The sequence below is a fragment of the Cucumis melo genome, chromosome 4 (assembly GCF_025177605.1).
Source record: "Cucumis melo cultivar AY chromosome 4, USDA_Cmelo_AY_1.0, whole genome shotgun sequence".
NCBI lineage: Eukaryota > Viridiplantae > Streptophyta > Magnoliopsida > Cucurbitales > Cucurbitaceae > Cucumis > Cucumis melo.
In genome coordinates, this window is record NC_066860.1 from 22,958,355 (window position 1) to 22,977,722 (window position 19,368).

At 33.3% G+C, this 19,368-nt stretch overlaps 1 protein-coding gene across 2 annotated transcripts; it reads right to left on the bottom strand.

Moving 5' to 3' along the window:
* Positions 1 to 5,422: 5,422 nt before the first annotated feature.
* On the bottom strand, positions 5,423 to 18,683 carry LOC103503064 (uncharacterized). Of its 2 annotated transcripts, XM_008467237.3 has the most exons (17): positions 18,212 to 18,683; positions 17,970 to 18,090; positions 16,111 to 16,199; positions 15,217 to 15,367; positions 14,950 to 15,082; positions 13,794 to 13,881; positions 13,407 to 13,547; positions 12,797 to 12,897; positions 12,173 to 12,286; positions 8,333 to 8,559; positions 8,072 to 8,130; positions 7,809 to 7,994; positions 7,601 to 7,724; positions 7,072 to 7,127; positions 6,697 to 6,842; positions 6,460 to 6,618; positions 5,423 to 5,804 (listed from the first exon to the last, which is right to left on the bottom strand). In XM_008467237.3, exons 1-17 carry the CDS (start codon positions 18,270 to 18,272, stop codon positions 5,508 to 5,510), a joined length of 2,253 nt encoding a protein of 750 aa, XP_008465459.2. In that variant the 5' UTR covers positions 18,273 to 18,683; the 3' UTR covers positions 5,423 to 5,507. The 2 variants fall into 2 exon arrangements, with proteins under 2 accessions (XP_008465459.2, XP_016903390.2); XM_017047901.2 differs by lacking the exon at positions 18,212 to 18,683 and having other exon boundaries at positions 16,111 to 16,209; positions 17,970 to 18,094.
* Positions 18,684 to 19,368: the final 685 nt, after the last annotated feature.

Here is a 19,368-nt window from a genome sequence, read left to right on the forward strand (position 1 = left end):
TAGGACAACCTTCACAACATCTTCATCATTTGTAAACTCAAAGTTTTTGAAAATTTCTTCAAGTTCCAAGCACGTTATTATTTTCTTGTTCTCTGATCCAAATGGAAGGGTTTGTAAGCACTTATTATTATAGTCTTTCTCCAATGTTACTCTGGTTGGCCACAACCCAGTTATGATGTTGAATTCATTTTGGGTGAAACGAACATTCTTCCCCAAAACAGAAAAACAGATTCCGTTTACGTTGGCTTCTTCAGGTATCTATCTCAGCAAGAAGTGATGGATCAACTAGTTGTTGAAGACCTTGTTGACATTCAGTAGTGGATCGAAAATTAATTTGTGGAACATCTGCAGTTGTTCCTTGGTCAGTTTATCTTTAATAAGACAACTAATTTTGTACACTTGGCATGAGATAGTTACAGAAAAGTATTTGTTCCGAGGTACAACCATCCTGAAAAAAATGATCACAATATACTTTCGTTATGTACACGATCGTTTATAAAAAACTAAACCATAAACCCTAAAATTAAACTATCGTTTACTTGATGTAACAGATCATTTAATCCAAACAAAAAGTAATAATAAATTGAAACATTTATCAATCTGGAGAATAGAAGTTTAAACGGATCCGAAAACCTAAACGATAGTAAGAACAGAACGATAGTTTTTCTAGACAGAAGTCGAAACGTTTGAAATATAAAGAAGGAAAAGTGTAACGTTATAGTAGGAAAAGTTCAGAAAAATACCTTTTGACGTTGTAGAGAAAAATGTACTGAGAGAAGAATGGAATTGGAAATCTTTGAGATGAAATGTTAGGGATTGATCTAGTGCGTTTGTGTATTGCGAAGTAACGAAAAACGAAGAAGGCGGAACGTATATATTGGTTGTTTTTACCAAATGGGTAATATTGTAAATTTGCGTATATTTTTTAAAATTGTTCAATCGCATTCTTTAGTGTTTAATATATATATATATATATATATATATATATATATATATATATATATATAAACGATCGTTTAATTAAGTTAAAAAGATCTTTTAAAAAATGTAATTGATCACGTTGTTAAACGATTGGAAAAACATATAATGTTAAACGATGATGTTGTACAATTAAACGATCGTGTAAGATATCATTTATAAGATGTACGATTTACGCGATCGTGTAGTATATTATTTAAGCGAATATGTATATATGCGGTTAAACGATGGTATTGTTGAATATGAATGATCGTGGTAATAAATGTAATTGATCCCTTTGTATGTTTTACAAGATAATGTAGGATATAAAGAGTGAAATGGAATATGAATTTCTCGAGTATAAAATAGAGAAATTTTTTTAAGTTAAATTTAATGATTTGAAGCTTTACAAATATTATAAATCATCTCTAAAATATTGAGAAATTTGTAGGTCGAAGGATAGAGCAGTATCAATGTATTTTTGAGTTGACATTCTTCTTTCGTTTCTCTTGCTGCTTTCTCCTTGTGTTGAGACTTTTCTCTTTTTTTGCTGACTAACATTATTTTCCTTTTGCATTTCTTTAATTTCTCTCTTGTTTCCTTTTGTTTCAACTTGATCTTCTGGTTCTTCACTGCTATCAGTGTCAATTTCTTCTTGTGGTTCTTGACTGCTATCAGTGTCAATTTCTTCTTCAGTTTCAGTTTCAGTTTCGTTATTATCAAATTTATCTTCATCAATCAACTTTTATTTTCCTTTTGTTGTATCTTTTGTATTTTCTTCCCCCTGTTTTTCTATATTTTTTTCGTCAACGATTACAATATTTCTCAATTAAATTTGGCTTCGTTTTGTTTTTTTCTTCCTGGCTCCTTCTATTTTCAACTTCTTCTTCTTCTTTTTCTCCATCTTTAAATTCAATTATCTTAATGTAAAAAGAGAATGTGCTGTCAAAATGATTGTGCAACAAAATGTAGACAGACATGCAATAGATCGTTTAGTTATGTCAAACGATCGTTTAGTTATGTCAAATGATCGTTTAGTTATGTCAAACGATTGTTTAGTTATGTCAAACGATCGTATAGTTATGTCAAACGATTGTTTAATTATATTCAAGCGATCGTGAAACCAGTTGTATATTAAACAAATTAAAATCTGTGTCAATACGTGTGTTTTTTGTGTTCCTAAATGAATAAGCCAGTTGTTGTTTTCGTCTTCTTCATCTATCTGCAAGCACATAAAGTAAGAATGTTCATATACATCATGAAGAAAAAACATCCAGACAGATAAATTATATCTGTCTATACGAGTTATTTTTATTGTTTGAAAAAGAGTTAAACTGCGGCAATATTTGTGTTTTGGGTGTTTCTAAATCTGTAGTTGCTATTGTTTCCAAGCTACTCCAAAACAACAGTTTTCTGTAAAGAAAAAGAAACAACATAATCGTGTTTTATTTTATTTGGAAAGTGAGGAACATTAAACAAAACAAAGGAGTGGAAAATGAATAAGGCACTAACCGTAGGGCAATTTGTTGTTGCATACTTCACCATTGTATTAACTTGTTCATCATCATCAAGAAGATCAAGGCTACAAGTAGGTGGTCTATTTTTCTCCACGACTTTTGTATATGCAACTTCTTTCTTTCTCATTCTGTTGTTGTTGAAGTTTGGTTGATGGTGGTGCTACATTCAAGCTTGTCATAACCATTGTCAACATTCATTTTATTTCTTTTACTCCTTGTCTTAATAATATTTGTTCTGTTTCTATTTTTTCTTGATTTTTTTATGATTTCATTTATTTCATTTAAGATTTTATTTGTTTCATTTTTTTTCCATTTTTTTTTGTTGCTCTGTTTTTTCTTTTCTTTCCTGCTTCTCAATATTTTTGAAATATCTCAAAATTGTTTGAGACTCTTCTTCTGATGAGTCTAGAGGTGTCATCGAGAACTACAAATAAAATGATATTACATTATTAGTGAAAAAGTAGTAGCAAAGGTATTGATAAACAGTGATAGATTTATATCATCATCTATTCAAGATAGAGATGGATAGAAAATCTTTCATTGTTTATCTGAATAGACATATATATAAGCATGCTCTAAGTTTACTTACATTTCATATTCAAAAATGTCGATGTTTAGAGTCCTTCAGTCACTTGTTTCCAAACATTCCCATGTTACAATTGGTGGCCCTTTGCAAGCTTTCTTCCAACCCAACATCTAAATTTGGAAGTCTTGGTATTTTCTCAAAAGCCCAATAGACTAAAGTTAGAAGAAATCCTTGAAGGTATACAACATCATTGTCACTGTAGGATGTTTTCTTCAAGAACTGATATGCTAGGATGTATGATAACCTCCCCCATGGATAGCCTTTAAAGATTTCTTCATTATCCAATATGTCTAGATGTAGGAGATTTCTGTGGTTGTGTTGCTGTTTGGGAATTAAAAATGCTTCTAAGATATAGAGGTTAACTAGTTTTTCTTTCAATGAGTCTTCCTCATTGCACAACGCTTTGAAAGTTCTTTCTATATCTCTTCTTATTATAAAGTCATCATGACGGAAAAGCGCATTTTTCATAACATTTTCTTTTCTTTCTCCTAGATTTAATTCAGGGAATTTGTGACCTTTTAGTCCAGTCACAAAACAAAAGTCTTTCAGCCCAAATTCTGCTATATGTCCATTGAAGTTGAAAGCAAAGACATTAGTTTTTTTTTTTTTTTTTTTTTTTGTATGGCATTGTTTTCTTAATAGAAAATTCAGGAATTGTGTTGGTATTTTGGCCATTTTAATGTTAAGGAACTAGCCAAAAGGGTTGTTTGTCAAAACTCGAGACAGAATTCTTTTGTTTATTTTTGACTTGATCTAATTCAATGTTTCTAAGTTGTAGTATACAGTAATTCTAAGGTTTTTTTGTTCATCTTCCATAATAATGTCATTTGGATAGTGTTTCACTTGTTGAATGACATAATAAATAGTATGTTTCAAACAAGGGCAATTTTAAATAAATTTACAAATGCAGAGCACTATAAAGAAAAAGATACAGAAAGATATAACGGTATATCAACAGATATTCACATTCTAGCTTGTTACCTTTTTTCCTTTTTCTTTCTTTATTTTTCTTTCTTCTGTCTTTGCTTTACACCTTATTGATTTGCTACACGATGCTTGTTGATTCTTGCTCACCATCTATTTGTAAAAAAAAAGACTAATATAAATTATACAAACAGTATAGAAACAGACATGCTTGTATTTGGCATAGATCGCGATAGATATAGATTGAACGAAATGAATATAGATTAAGGCCTGTTTGTATGCGATATAAATCGTGGTACGTATATGTGGATGGTGGAGATAAATTGAAACGAATATAGACTCAAACCTTTTTGTATGCGATATAGATGGTGCTAGATATATGTAGATGATGGAGATAGATCGAAATGAATATAGATTCAAACCTTTTTGTATGCAAGGCAGATCGTCGATCGGGATTGAAGTAGTTACCATTATGTAAAGAATTGACGACGAAGACAATGAAAGAAAAAGTCTAAGCAAGTTCCTTCACCTTTTTATAGCCTCTTTATTTGGATGGCATTTATGTAATTACGATTTATTGGAGTTTGTATAAATTTTCGTTTATAAACGATCGTGTATACTTAAATTTTTTTGTCATCTTTTACTGTTTATTACCTTATCATTTATATATATGATTATCATTTATATAATGTACAAAATCGTATATGCTTATCGTTTATATTTACAAACGCGATTGGATGTACAATCGTTAAAGTATATTGTTATCGTTTAGCGTTTATTGTTGATCGTTTATATATTTGGTAATTTATGAGATCGTGTATCAATTGTATATTATTCTACACGATGGCATCTAATAATTGTTAATTAACATCAAACACGCACGCGTGGACGATTAATCATGCATTTGGTATTTCGCATTTGAGGCAGGGCTTTTTCTATTTCTAAAATTGTTCTACAATGTAAATAACTTACCATTTTGTTATATTATTAAAAAGACCCTGAAATTAAATAAAAAAATAGTAAGTAAATAATTTATTTAGTAAAGTTGGATAAAAGGCCATGTTTTACGATTTCCAAGAAACTATATGAAGTACACCATTTAGAAAATAACGATATGAGTAATATGCACTATCACAATTCAACTGAGAAGTTTGATTCTCCTTCATAATAATTAATTAAGAATAAATAAATAAAAAGTTTGAACTTCGTACGGATTTATTTTTAATAATTAACTCGATCAATAGAAATAAATTACTTTCAAGATAATTTTCTACAATTTGATATTGTTAGTTGCATGTTCTAATATTTGCATAAATGCCATTAAAATGACCAATTGGTCACTAATACCTATTTTAAAATAATAATTATTATAATAATAGCACAACCAAAGACAAAGGTATGCATTTATTTTTTCTACACTACAACAATAGAGTGGAAATAGAGCAAGAAAACAATCAAACAGAACAAGTACACCAGATAATGAATGATACAATCATTTGGTACAAGAACATAAATTAGTGAACCTAGGAGGAAAGTGACACATTAACTTCAACTGAGGATTTTGTGAGGATAATACTTTTGGAATTTTCAGCTTTAGGATGAGCCAAAGAATCTAACTTTATCCTGACATGCAAAGGCTTCACAAAAATGAGCTCTCTCAAATCTCTTTTACTATTTATAAGAAACTGAATGCAATTCTCTTTTATCTTCCCTCTACGGTACAAAAAATCTGCTATCCTCATTGCAAGATGTTTCTTCCCATTGCCTTCAAAATCTTGGTTTCTTCTAAGCCTTAAATATAGGGCTGCATACACTATAACCTGTGAATATTACCCAAACGTTAAAAAGGTGAAGGAAATGTGGGAAAAACACATTTATAGAACGGTGTTTTGGATAGATTGCCAATACACTCGAATTGAGATTCTTTTCATTATTTAATAGAATGACTGTCTGAATCTATCATTATGAGATTCCAGAAGAGTACTTTATTTAACTGGAACAAAATTGATGACTATACATGAGAAGAGTTTGAAGCTTGATTCTTGAAGATTCTAGGATACTTTATGAGTTTAGAGCTAGATATGTTTTAGAGTATGCCTCTTCATGTCTAATTTGAGAATTTTATAAGTAATATCAAAGTATCCTGATGGTCCAACACAGCAAAGTAATGTTTCTACCGTTAGAAGTGAGAAAATAATATTTTGGACTTATTTCGGGGAAATGGTTCTCTTGGTAGATGCTTTAGGAAACCTACGTCGATGATCTAATCTATTCTGGTTCACTAATGATGCCATGCAGTTTGCTTTTCCTTTCTTCTAAGAAAAAATTTCAGTTATACTTTGGTTCCCTTCCATTTAATCCCAATACTTTCAATAAATTAAGTGGAATATAAAATACCCACCAACATGGTATTTTAAACAAAAATTTAATGATACAACTATGTTTCCTAAAATGAAGAAAAGATGGCATTCGTACCTCGCTAGTTCCAGGACTTGTATTGACAGCACACTCAATGTGAACTTTATTGTCTCCAATATAATTTTGCGCTCTTACATTATCTTCCACCATTTCTGATTCTTGCGGTGAAAAGGCTAGACTATCCAATTCATCATACCATTGTTGAGCAGAACCAACCTACAACACACCAGCGTTAGCAGGTATTCTAGAAACAAGAAAATGTCACTTGAACAAAAAATGTGCAGTAAGGTTTACCTTCTCGGAGGGCCCAGCTACTACCTCGACGATTGAGATTTCAGTTGCGGTTCCTCTTGCTTGTCGCCATATGCTGTCTTTATGTAATGATTCAACTAGTTCAATATCTGAAGGAAGATCAACGTTGATCTGTATACCAACCTCACCTGTATGCACAGTGAAACTTCATATATAATGTATGCAAAAATACAAAACAATCACAATTTCAGCATGTTGTGTCGAGGATAAGCAAGACTAGATCCACAGTGAAGACTAATGTTGTAACACAATCACCTGGGCCTGACCAAGGTCCAAGTGGAAACTGTACTAGAGCTACGACTGAACTTAACTGCTATCAAAAGAAATATAACACTTCCATCTCCAAAAAGAAAGTACCAGGCAGCAGTCTGAAAAATTGAAGATGATCGATCCCTGCTCCTCGGAATTCGGCACTGCAGTATCAACAAGATGGATGAACAAAAGGTTAGTGGGGTTAAAAATGCAAATAATGCAGAAAGGACGAAACCAACGACATCGCAACGATGAAAATGATAAATGAGTTTGAAGAATACAAATTAACCCCATCCAGTGACTAGGTCCATAGTTAGTCACTAAATTCTATCCATTTCGGAAACATAAACAAATCCACAAACACCCAAATTAAATCTGCTTCTTTTGATATTTTTTTGGGCTTTTTTACAGCATACAGCCTTCTTGGTGGTGTACTAATCACACTAGATTCTTTTGAAATTACAGCCTCCTTATGATTTCTAACAACTGGAAGGCTTTAATCCGTTAGTTGTTTGGGAGGGGTCCCTATCAACCCCTTGCCCTTTAGGCTGTTCTTCTTTTGCCTTGATATAGAAATATATTTTATCTTGTTTCCTATCAAAAGAAAAACACCCAAATTAACTAAATAACTTACGTGGTTATAACCTTCTCTGGAGGGGGAGCAAACCAATATGGTAATCCAAGGACCCCAAAATTCGAGAATTGAGAGCTTGAGCACACACCAGATTGTTTATTATATTTCAAAACCACCTGTCCAACTTCAAGGGTAAAGGGCTAAATAAACTAGCAAAAGATGAGAGTTGAGCATCAAATCAACAATTCATCAATTGAAACATTGGTACCTGAGTCGCAAATGATTATGCAATTTTTAAAGGGTGTTAAAGAAGATAAAAGATCCATGTATGGTGATCCCCCTGTGGCAATATTTGCATCACTTGGCTGCTGCAACGTACCATCAGGTATCTGTTTTAGAACAGACAATCTGTCCATGATCAAATGCCCGTAGTTCTCCATAATCCTTGAAAGCCCTATTCATAACACAGATCCTCTAATTAAAATTTCTCATTGACGTCAGTCTTAGCAAAGGAACCTATAAATTCTATACCTCTAACAACTTCGATAATTTTTCCTGAAACCAAATCCATTGTCCATAGTGTCCCAAGACTACAAGTTTATGAAGAAAAACATAAGTAGATTAAAAGAACCAGCACCCATATTGATTGTGATGCAGTGCTGTAAATACACTACTTCCGATAAGAAACAGATGGTATCAAGTATCATACAAAGGGGAAACTGCAGAAAAATATAGCAAATAATTAACTCATTGAGAAAATAAAATAATGTGCTGCACGCACTTTCATTCTACCTGCGATTTAAAATTAATAATCTATCATCCATATATCTAATCAGGTGCCAAGGAAACATTAGAGACTGCGGATTGAAGTCTTCTACTTCTCTGTCAGGAATGCTTCCCAGACCAAATTTATCCATAATCCAGCTCCATAACTGAGTACTCTTCTTATTTGAGTAGTTTTCTGGATAGAGTGTTTCAACGACACGCTTACCCAAATCAGCTTTCCTAATGGCATGGTTCTGGATAGTCAAAAATTGAGTACAAAAAAGAAAATAAATTAGAGTCACTTGTTCAAATGAAACAAAATGGGAAAAAATTTGAATTCTCAAAGGGAAAAGAAAGAAAAAAACGACGCTTTTAATTTGACAGTGATGTTTAATGACAAAAAGGTCTCCCTCCTGTCACCCATTTCTCATTGATGTCTATTTCTTATCATTTCAAACGTTTACTTGCATGACTGATATTTAGAATCTACAGCTTACAAAATGGAGAGTTATAGGGCGTTTCCTACTACTTGGTACTTTGAGCTTCCCCTGGGGCACAACCTCCTCCTTCTATCTTCCTGGAACCCAATTGTGGAAAAAAGTTCAAATGTGTTGACTGGAATTATAATTCCTTGGGTGGCATCTTAATTCTGTGGCAAGAAGACTCGATCTCTGTCAAGGACACCATCCTTGGTCAGTTCTCTCTCTTTGTTTTCTGTAGAACTAACATCAATTTTTGTTGGCTGGATCACAAGCATTTATGGTCCTTCCGATAGAAGTAGAGATCTTTTCTGACAGGAGCTCTTGAATTTAAATACCTGATGTCTTGACTATTGGTGTATAGGGGGGATTTTGATGTTGTCAAATGGAGTAGCGAGAAATCTTCTGGGGTCCTACAACTAGAAGCATGGTGCAGTTGAACAGTCTTATTGAGGAGCTGGATTTAGTTGATATCCCTTTTCAAGATGAGCTCTTCTCATAGTTGATATCCCTTTGGCAATGTTCAAAGGCTCATGTAAGATGAGAGCTTGACCGCTTTCTGGTTTTAAAGCCTTGGATTGAGTTCTTTAAAGAGGTCAAGGTTGACAGACTTCAAAGGCTCATGTCAGATCATTTCTCAATTTTACTTACACTTAGGCACTCAATCAAAGGGTCCAACCCGTTTTAGACTAGGAAATATGTAATTCTAGTAAGAAGTTAGAAGGATGGTGGAACAGCTTTATTGTTGAGGGTTGGCCAAACTATGTTTTTATGGACAAGTTGAAACAACCGAAACCTATTTTGAAGGAGTGGAACAAAGACGTCTTTGGCAATGTTGTCTCAGAAGAATTTGTCGGCTAAAAAGATTCACTCCTTAGATTCTCTCAAAGAGTCCAACTCCTTTAATGAAGAGAGGAAGAAAGAGAGAGATGAGTGTAAGAAGGATCTCCTTGATATCAATATTAAAGAGCAACCCTTATGGGCCCAAAAATGCAAAATTAGGTGGTTGCATGAGGGGGATGAAAATTCCAACTTCTTCCCGTTGGGTTTCTACTCGAAAAGGTAAAAATATTATTTATTCTTTAGAAAACAGTGAGGGTCGGCTCCTTTTAAAGGAAGATGAAATTGTTGATGAAATTCTTAGTTTTTATGAGCATCTTTATGGAAGTAGAATTGACCAGCCGACCTTTGATACTTTTAACTAGAAGTCTCTTTATATAAGACTCGTAGTTAAGACAAGTAGTTAAGACTTGTAATTAAGACTCGTAGATAAAACTCGTAGTTAAGATAAGTAGTTAAGGCAAGTAGTTAAGAACTGTAGTTAAGAGAAGTAAAAATTTGACCAAGTGTCCTAAATAGGCATTTTGGTTAGTCCGTGAGAAAGGTTATGCGAGAAGAGGTTGGTTGGTCCATGAAAAAGGTTACGCAAGAAGAGGATGGTTGGTTTGCGAGAAAGGTTATGCGAGAAGACTTTTGAAAGGTTAGGCGATTAGAGTTCTTTGCGAAATGAAACTTGACGAGAAGAAACAAGGAAACTTAGAAATTTCCTGAGTTTCCTGGATGGGCCATGTGTAAAGATTAAGTTAAGCATGGTTAGACTAAACCTTAAGCTTACACGTGTACAACTAAGAAACAAGAGGTGGCGACTTATCAAAAGCTTAAGGGTGACTAACCTTGTCCAAGGATTAGTATAAATAGGGGTCTTCAGCCAAATTATTGTCATGGTTATTCTGAGATTTTGAAGAGAAAAGTTTAAGTGTTGAAATGCTAAAGTGTCTCTGCCTACACGAGAAGAAGAAGAGAAGCCTTTAAAGTTTGAGTAGCTAAGTAGAGTGAGTGTTTTCTTCAAAGTATTTAAATGATTTCAAGCCTTCTTTATGAGCACATAATGATTTGACAAAAGTGTTTACTGATTTGAAGCGATGATTTCAATACAAATGTTTCTAAAGAGATTCCTAAGTAAAGTCTATTCTATGTTTAAAGCATGTTTATTATGTTTTAAAGCATGTTTTGTATTTCAATGTTTATGAAATGGTGTTTAAACCATTAGTCTACTTCCTATAAATGAGCTAACTGTTATGTGCACATAAAGAGTAAAGGCAGTTATGTAGAAAAGGACTACATGGTAGAGTGAAGCTGGCCAATGTAGAAAAGGACTACATTGTGTTTAGCGGCCTGAACAACAAGAACGAATCAAGATATTTTCGGATGCAGATGATGAAAACATCTTCTTAGTAGTCTAACTGCAAGATGATGAGTCCTTGCATAGAAAATGATTCAGGATTCTTGGTGAAAGGAATGATTTGACTAATGTGTGATACGTGAAATGTTGACTTCATGTGATTTCATTATGCAAATGTTATGTTGGTATGAAAAGATGTATTTACGCAAAGTGATATGTTAGGCAAAATGATGTTTATAAAAAGGTATTTCTTGAAAAGGATTTCATAAAACCTCACTGAGTCTTTTAGACTTACGTTTTAATTTCCCATCTTCCAAGAAACAAGTGTTAAGGCCAAGTAAGGAAGGATGAAGGTGTTAGACCTCCGGTTATACAACAGTATAGTAGAAGGAAGAAGAATAAAGAAAAAAATGTACAGAATTGCTGAGTTGTCTTAGGAGTAAGTCGGTTAGGAGAAGGGACCACAGTTGGGTATATAATAGGAAAATGAGAGAGAAAGGGAGTTAGTTAGAATTCTGTTGAGTCCTTCACTGTAAACTCTTGAGAGATAGGGTTACGGTAGAGAGAAATTTTATCGAATTGTATCTTACAATTCGATTTCCATACTATATTGTAATTGTTCTTCGAATTCAATAAAGATTTCTTAATTCTCTTCTTGAGAACTATTGTGTTTGGGATAGAGATCCAACAGAATGACTTGCTAAGCGAGAAGCCTACCAAAACACTTAAACATTAAGATTTAAGACTTGTAGTTATGTTTATGTTGTAAAGTTGTTGTAAAACACACATTCAAGTTTAATAAAGTTTGGTCTAATTCTTTTCTCTGTAAGTCTTAATCGCCTAAGAAGTATTTGTTAAGTTATGTTAAGTCAAAGGAAAACCTCTAGGCAATTAAGCAAAGCTTGAGGACCCTAAGAATGAGTGTCTTTGGCGTTTAAATGCGTCAAGGATGCTCAAGTCACACCGCGTCTCATGTGCGGGACGGGGTGTGACACTTTAACTCCACTAATTCCTCCATTTTACAAGCCCCATTCAAGGAAAAGGAGATTCAGGAGGTTGTTTTTTATTTGGGTAATCTCAAGTCTCTAGGGCCAAATGGGATGTCAGGTGTACCATGTATAAGTGTATCAACACATCCAGATGCATCGGTTACTTCACATGGATTTAAAAGTTCAAATATAAATATTGTAAAGAACTAGCGCATACCTCAGAATCCACAAAATACAAGCAATTCTGTGTAGAATGATAGAAGGAAGCAGCTGGACGAGCTAATTTGACCAATTCAAATTCTCCATCCTCAAAACCTGGATAAGAACCAATCTGACATATAAAATGTAAGCATGTAACCACATAATGCAATAATACAGTAATCTGTTCTGAATTTATAAGGTATGGTAAGTAAATAGTGTAGAAACCTAAAATCAAAGAAAGTAAATTAGCAGTCTCAAAACAACACCTTTACGTTAGAGAAGACGAACTGCATGAAATTATATTGAATAGAACTCAAAGCACATAGTTGTACAACCTAGCTGTAAAATCTATAGAACAGTTCCTGTTCATTGTCATTTAATATATCCTAAATAATCAAGTTCTAGTGACGCACAATTATTACTATTTATGGCATAGTATTTTGGTGGTCGTCCAAGGAATAAAGAGAACTGAGGAAGAAAAGTAGCTGCAATAAATAGATAATATTATTTCATTAAAGAAATAATAAATAGAATAACATATCCTTTTTAATCACCGAGTTATTATTAATATACCTAGAAAAACAGGGATATTCAGTACCTAATCATCACCACTGAATCAATATTTAGATATTAGACATACCATGTCCAGGATCTTCCCGTAGCTATTTAATATAACAATCCGGTTATGATTGCTGTCGGAGAGGAAGAGTCGGCCACCCTCTTCATCTGCAGATATACAACCTATGACAGTGGAAAATCGATAGGGACATTTAGAAAATGATAGAAAATCTGGTTGTAGTAACTAGTTTGTTGAGGGGAAAGCTAGGGTACCATGGATGTTTACTCTAGGAAGTATACTATAAGAGAACATAGGTTTGACAACAAAGAAAGTAACGTACAACATACCCCCCACCCCAAGAAAAAAAAAAAAAGAAAAAAGAAACAATAAGGAAAACTATTATAAATGGCAAAATTGTTGAAAATTATTTACAAAATATAGCAGAATTTCAGATTTTATCAATAATAGACACTTATATACTTTTATCAGTGGCTAACTATATTTTGGTTCATTTTGCTATATTTAAAAATTCTCCTAATAATAATAATAGTAATAATAAAAGGAGAGACCGGGCGTGTTCTGAGAATGGCCCATCTTAAGCATAAAGAAAGGAAATGCATGAAGACAATATGATAACTTGTAGACCTGAAAACTAACGTAAGCAGTAAACTCTCTCCCTTTGAAGCTGTACCTGGATAGTGGAGAAGAAAATTATGCATGAAAGAACATGAATTTGGTTCTTTGATCATTTCCGCTTGTTTCAGATAAGTGGTTTTCCCCTTATTGGATAGACCAGATTTCTCATTCTCTGGTTCATGCAATTCCTCAATAGCTGAAAGTGCATACGATGTGAGAATAATGAACACTAAGAAATATATATGCACTCATAAAGTACGCATCAATTAAGTGAATTGATAGACATATTCAGCACTAAATTCTCTTCTATTTAAAATAAATAACATGACTACAAGTATAAAATGCATCAATGAAAAGAATCTAGACTCAACAGTGATTAAAAACAATATTACAGTAAAAGCATGCAATAAAAGCATATAGAGTAAGAAAAAATGATGCATACCTTTACAAAGAATGCTAAGGTCCATGTCCCTCTCACAGACGAGCAAAGGATTACTCAAGTCCTTGGAGATAATACAACAGCCTGCCACCTATTTCCACAAACCAGTGATCCAGAAACCGAATCAGCCAACAGTACTAAAACTGGACACTTGCAATAAACGTTCAAAACAAAAAAAAAAAATCACAGATAATTAATTAAAAAAAAGAAAGAACGGACCAAAAAATATAAAGCGCTATTAACTTTTTTTGAAGATGAAAAATTCATGAACATCATTCAATTTAATCAAAATGATATTTTAACATGTCAATGCCTTCTGCCTAGAACATCCAAGGTGACTTGAATGGTAAGGGGGATGTCTAGAAACCCCCTGTGTTAGACCCCGTCGGGTAACTATTTCAATCAAAATGATATTTTAACATGCCTATGCCTAGAACATCCAAGGTAACCTGAATGGTAAGGGAGATATCTAGAAACCCTCTGAAGTTGTGTTTAAGTCTCTAGTGAAAAACTTAGTCCCTGTATGGTAACCATTTCAAGTTATTGTCTTTGTTTTTTCTGTTTTTAAAATTCTTTTTTAAATTTTTATTTATTAAAAACAAAAATTATATATGTTTGATAACTGATTTTGTTTTCTGTTTTTGAAAAACATAACATTTTTTTTTAAAGCTTCTTTTTTCATTTTCAATATTCCCTTGTAATATTAGAAACAAATTTCTTGTTTAAAAAACAAAAAGGTGAATTGGTTACTTAACACACTTGTTTTTTAAAAATTAATTTTCAAAAACAAATAACAAAAAACCGAAAACAAATGGGATATCAAACAAGCCCTTAATAATTTAAAACCGTAGTTGTCTGCCAATGCTGGCCTCACAGTGGGCAAAGCCGCTCCGGAGACTAGAAGGGTTGGCCATGAGCATGCTAAGTATGAAATAGAGTAGGCCACGATACGACCAAGAATGACATGAACGAATTTCACCCTTTTGCAGTTCTACCATCTTTAAAAAGGTTTAATCACATCTATTTTCTTAACAGAAACCCAACTCAGGTGGAATCTTATACAAGCCCCAACCATAACCCAGAAGGCAAGAAGACTCACCGTTCTTTATCTCAACCTAAAAACATACACGAGGCAGAAAAGGCAACAGTTTAACCTCACCTCAAAAATTTTGTTGGATAACAAAATGGGAAAGGAAATATATTCCCTCATTATAAATTGGATCATGGCACTTTTTTCAGCGACAGATAGGGTACTGTAACACTGAAACCCAATCACATGAAGATGAGGAAACCTACACAGAAAGGCATTACACTAAGCAACTGAACATGAACAAGTTCAAAAAAGAATAAGAATACTCAAGAAAACTCCAGACATGTCAACTGCAGTACAGCAGTGGTGAGAACCTAAACCGGGCTCTTCCATTACCTTTGCTGAAGGAACTTTACATTTTCAACCAAAACGATAGAATCAGAGCTTGTCATTTCAAGAAATTGATTGGCAAGAATTAAGTACATTCCATCCTCCTCAAAAATTCCTTTATTTCCATTAGATGTATTCAACCAATAGTGGTTAGGCCCTGCACATTCGCATAAAAACATATAAACAAAAGAGAGGTAGGGAAAAGGTACTGAAAAAAGTTCAGTTGTATTTTGTTCATATCAAATATAGTACTCATCTTTTATACATTAAATAGAAAATCCCGTATTTTGTAGCTGAAATGAGATGTTGGCAAGCTCAAAGAACCAAAAAACATTGCAAAAAAACTAACAAAAGGGGGGAAAGTCTGATCTACTATCACTAAACTCAAAAAACGGGAGAATGCATTCATTGCAATTTTAAACACTTTTCAAATTGTAAAGTAAAAAAATTACATACTTCTACGGAGGTAATGAGTATAAGATGGATTAGAAAAATAGCAAATGCATGCTTTGTGGTTAACTTGAGAATTTATCAGCACAGAAGTTCACAACAAAAGTTCACGAAAAAACCCCCCAGAGTTCGCTATTGCTTGAAAAATAAAAGCAACTGGTTTTGATCAACTAATGGAAAGTGAATTAGATCGGGTGATTTGTGCTTCTGCAGCTCAGCTGCTTACTATTTCTAAAATAATTAACAAAATAGCATGTAAAATCTCCAGATAAAAATATATCAAATCGTTCTTTCTTGAAATGGAAGGGAGAAACGTTGACTAATGTAAAGAAAGTACATGGTTTGTATGAACGTGAATTTAAACCTTTACTACAGCAGGTAAGGATATGGATAGAAAAGAAGACTCATCTAATGTTGATTATGATGTGAAGAAATGGGAGAATGTACGACCTTCAGACTCATCTAAGGTTGAGTTAATGAAGGAAAAAATGTCATTTATGGGGGAAGACTCGCATTGCAGCTCAGTTGTTGTGGAAAACCTGAAAAAGACTGTCAAACATAATTCAGAGAGAACCAAAAGTTATGAAATTGAAACTACTAAGTACGAACCAAGAAACACTATCCTACCACTTACCAACTCAAGTTGAACAGTGAAAGCATTAGCGAAGATTAACACATACCAAATTTTTATACTAAACACAAGGTTCAAAGTGTATTCCAAAGAACACCGGGGAATTTTTATTGAAGTTGAGCTACTTGAAATTGATTTTCACGAATGAATGGATTATAGGAGGTGATTTTGACATACTGAGATGGTCATTTTGAAAAAATCAAGTGGTCGGTCCTTTACCAGAGGAATGAAGTTAAAAAGTGACCATGAAGTTTATTTAAAATAAGAAACAGTTTCTTTGATTTACGACATGTAAAAATTTTCAATTTTAAATTTAAAAAAATAATTAATCAATTAATTTTAAATTTTAAATAATAAATAATAAATAAATAAAAATAAAAAACTCCAACGCCTCTAGACTACGCATGGTGGAAATTGAAAATTACTGTCGAAATTTTGATAGGGAAAATTTTGCTCTCCTCCATTTCAACGACATTTCGAGAATCGTCCGAGAACCTTTTTATTTTCCCCTTTTGACGAAACTTTGAGATTTCGAGAAACTACTCTTTTTGGAATAAGTTATGTTAACTTAGTTCGAGTTTCTCAATTTCATGGTTTTGATTGCACACAATCCTATAGTTTCTTCGACAATAGAGGAAGCTTTTTAATGTGCTACTTTTTCTAATTTCCAACTTTTCTCATTTCCAACATTATTTTCAACCAAAAACTTTCATTTCTAAAGAAATTGAATTTGAAAAATTCACAAAAAATAACCTATATATATTTATTTTTAACCCCGTTCAAATTTTTTCATTAAATGTGTACATCATTTCACCTGACATATTTCTAAACTATACATTATTTTGTATTTACCTTTTTGTTACTTTTTCTAAATTTCTGCTCTTGGATCAACATTCCCCATATTTATAATAGACGTTTAAATGCTATCTTTTCTATTAAAAGTGATCCATTATAGACAGGTTCATTAACATATAATAACTTCCATTAATTTTCATCAATTTTCATAAAGTCCTGAAATTTTCATAAAATTGAGACCTCAAAATTTCCATCGAACCTTGCCTAAAGGTGCATTACAAAAGAGCTCTCCGATTGGAGATTAAATAAGTTAGATCATAATGAATAAAATGATTTTGAGAATTATACCAAACAAGCACAGTAGATTAAACCCTATCCATAAACTAATCAAATGAGGAGGAAGTATCGTTGTAAAGGCAACCATTTCTTTCGCTCCAAAGCATCCAAATAAAGCACATGAACGAGGGCCAACCATAAATTATTGGCCCTCCCCTTTCAACATGAAGTACTAAGTTTTAGAGACAATCCATTCATGACATTGATGTAGAGAAACCAGCATCCACTCGACGATAAGGCCATTAATTTTGGAAGTTTCTCTGGTCATTAATTCTTAATTGTTCTCTCTTGATGTAAATTCTACCCCATCTTTAATAGCCATAGTCTCACAACACTCGTGCCCACTAGAAACATTTAAGTAGCCTCGATGGCATTTCTGCATTTTCGTAAGTTCATTTATTCAATGAATGATATTATCACTGTTTCTTACAATACCCTTAGATCGTATTTTAAGCAACTAGTGCTGCTTTGTAAAGCTGTATTAATATTTATGAACTACAAGCAATATTAAAGCTAGCTCAGCTTTCAACATATGAATCATATATACCTCGTAAAGTGGCGTCCATTATTAAAAAGCCTTCGATCAATTCCTTCAGAAACATGAAATGGAGCCACGGACAATACTAACGAGCTAACACCATACCTATGATGATGTTGATGGTAATAACCTGGGTGGAAGAAAAAAATTCTAATCAGATATTTAAAAGAAAAAAAATGAAGATGAACAAATGCAACCAAGTAAACGAAGCTAAGTCAAATTAAAGAGAGGACGTATCGACAGAGTATTACCGGAATAGATTTGAGGTAAAGACCTTGAGATTTCTTTGAGTCGCCGGAACCTGAAAGCCATATTCACTACAGAAGAACAAGGAAATGACGTCAAGCCAACGGGAACTTCATAGCCTGAAGGTGGCTGGGCTTTAGCAAGGTTTAGGGTGAATTGAGAGAACGAGGCGGGAAAGGGTAACTTTAAAAAAGTTATTTCCAGTTTTGCCCCCGATGAGAAACAAGTGGTAGCGTCGGGGAGAGCTTTGATTATGCGGCAATGTCGGGCTGAGAAATGAGTGGCGATGGCGGGCAGAACTTCGAATGGGAGCAGTATCGGATTCGATTTTGATGGCGGCGGCTGGATAAGAGATTGTGTGTGGAATTGGATGGAAAATCTTGATGCGGCGAGAATTTGATGGAAGAAGCTAAGCAGGGAAGAAATCTAGTACGGCCAAAGCTGGAATGGGGTGGGGGTGGGAGAGTGAAACCGAAACCAAGAGTAGGGTTTTTTTTCTCTCTCCTATAAAATATCCTGATTTAGTTTTTTATTTTCTGTCAAAAATACTCATAAATTTCAAAAATGTTTCAAAAGATTGTCGGTGTTAGTTTTTTTTATAGAAATTATTAAAGTTTTATTTCTAAAATAAGCTTTTTGAAAAAGTTAAAAAAAGAAGACTTTATTAATATATTAAATGAAGGGGTCTTTTCAAAAATAGAACAAATCGGTAAAATATTTACACTCTATAGAACAATTTTGAAAACGGAAAAAGCACATAGGCTCACCGTGTAAGATACCAAAAATGTCTCATCAACTAGGCCGTCAATAACACGCGCGTAATATATTTGCAATCGTTTAGATATGGTTCAATATATACGCGATCGATTAGATATGGTTCAATACATATGCGATCATTTAGATATGGTTCAATACATACGCGATGTTTAGATATGGTTCAATATATACGCGATCGTTTAGATATGGTTACAATTTATACGCGATCGTTTAGATATGGCTATAACGCGATCCTTTACATATGGTTCAATACATACGCGATCGTTTAGATATGGTTCAATATATACACGATCATTTAGATATGGCTACAAGGCGATTGTTTAGATATGACTATAATCTATACGCGATCGTTTAGATATGGTTCAATTCATATGTTGGAAAAAAC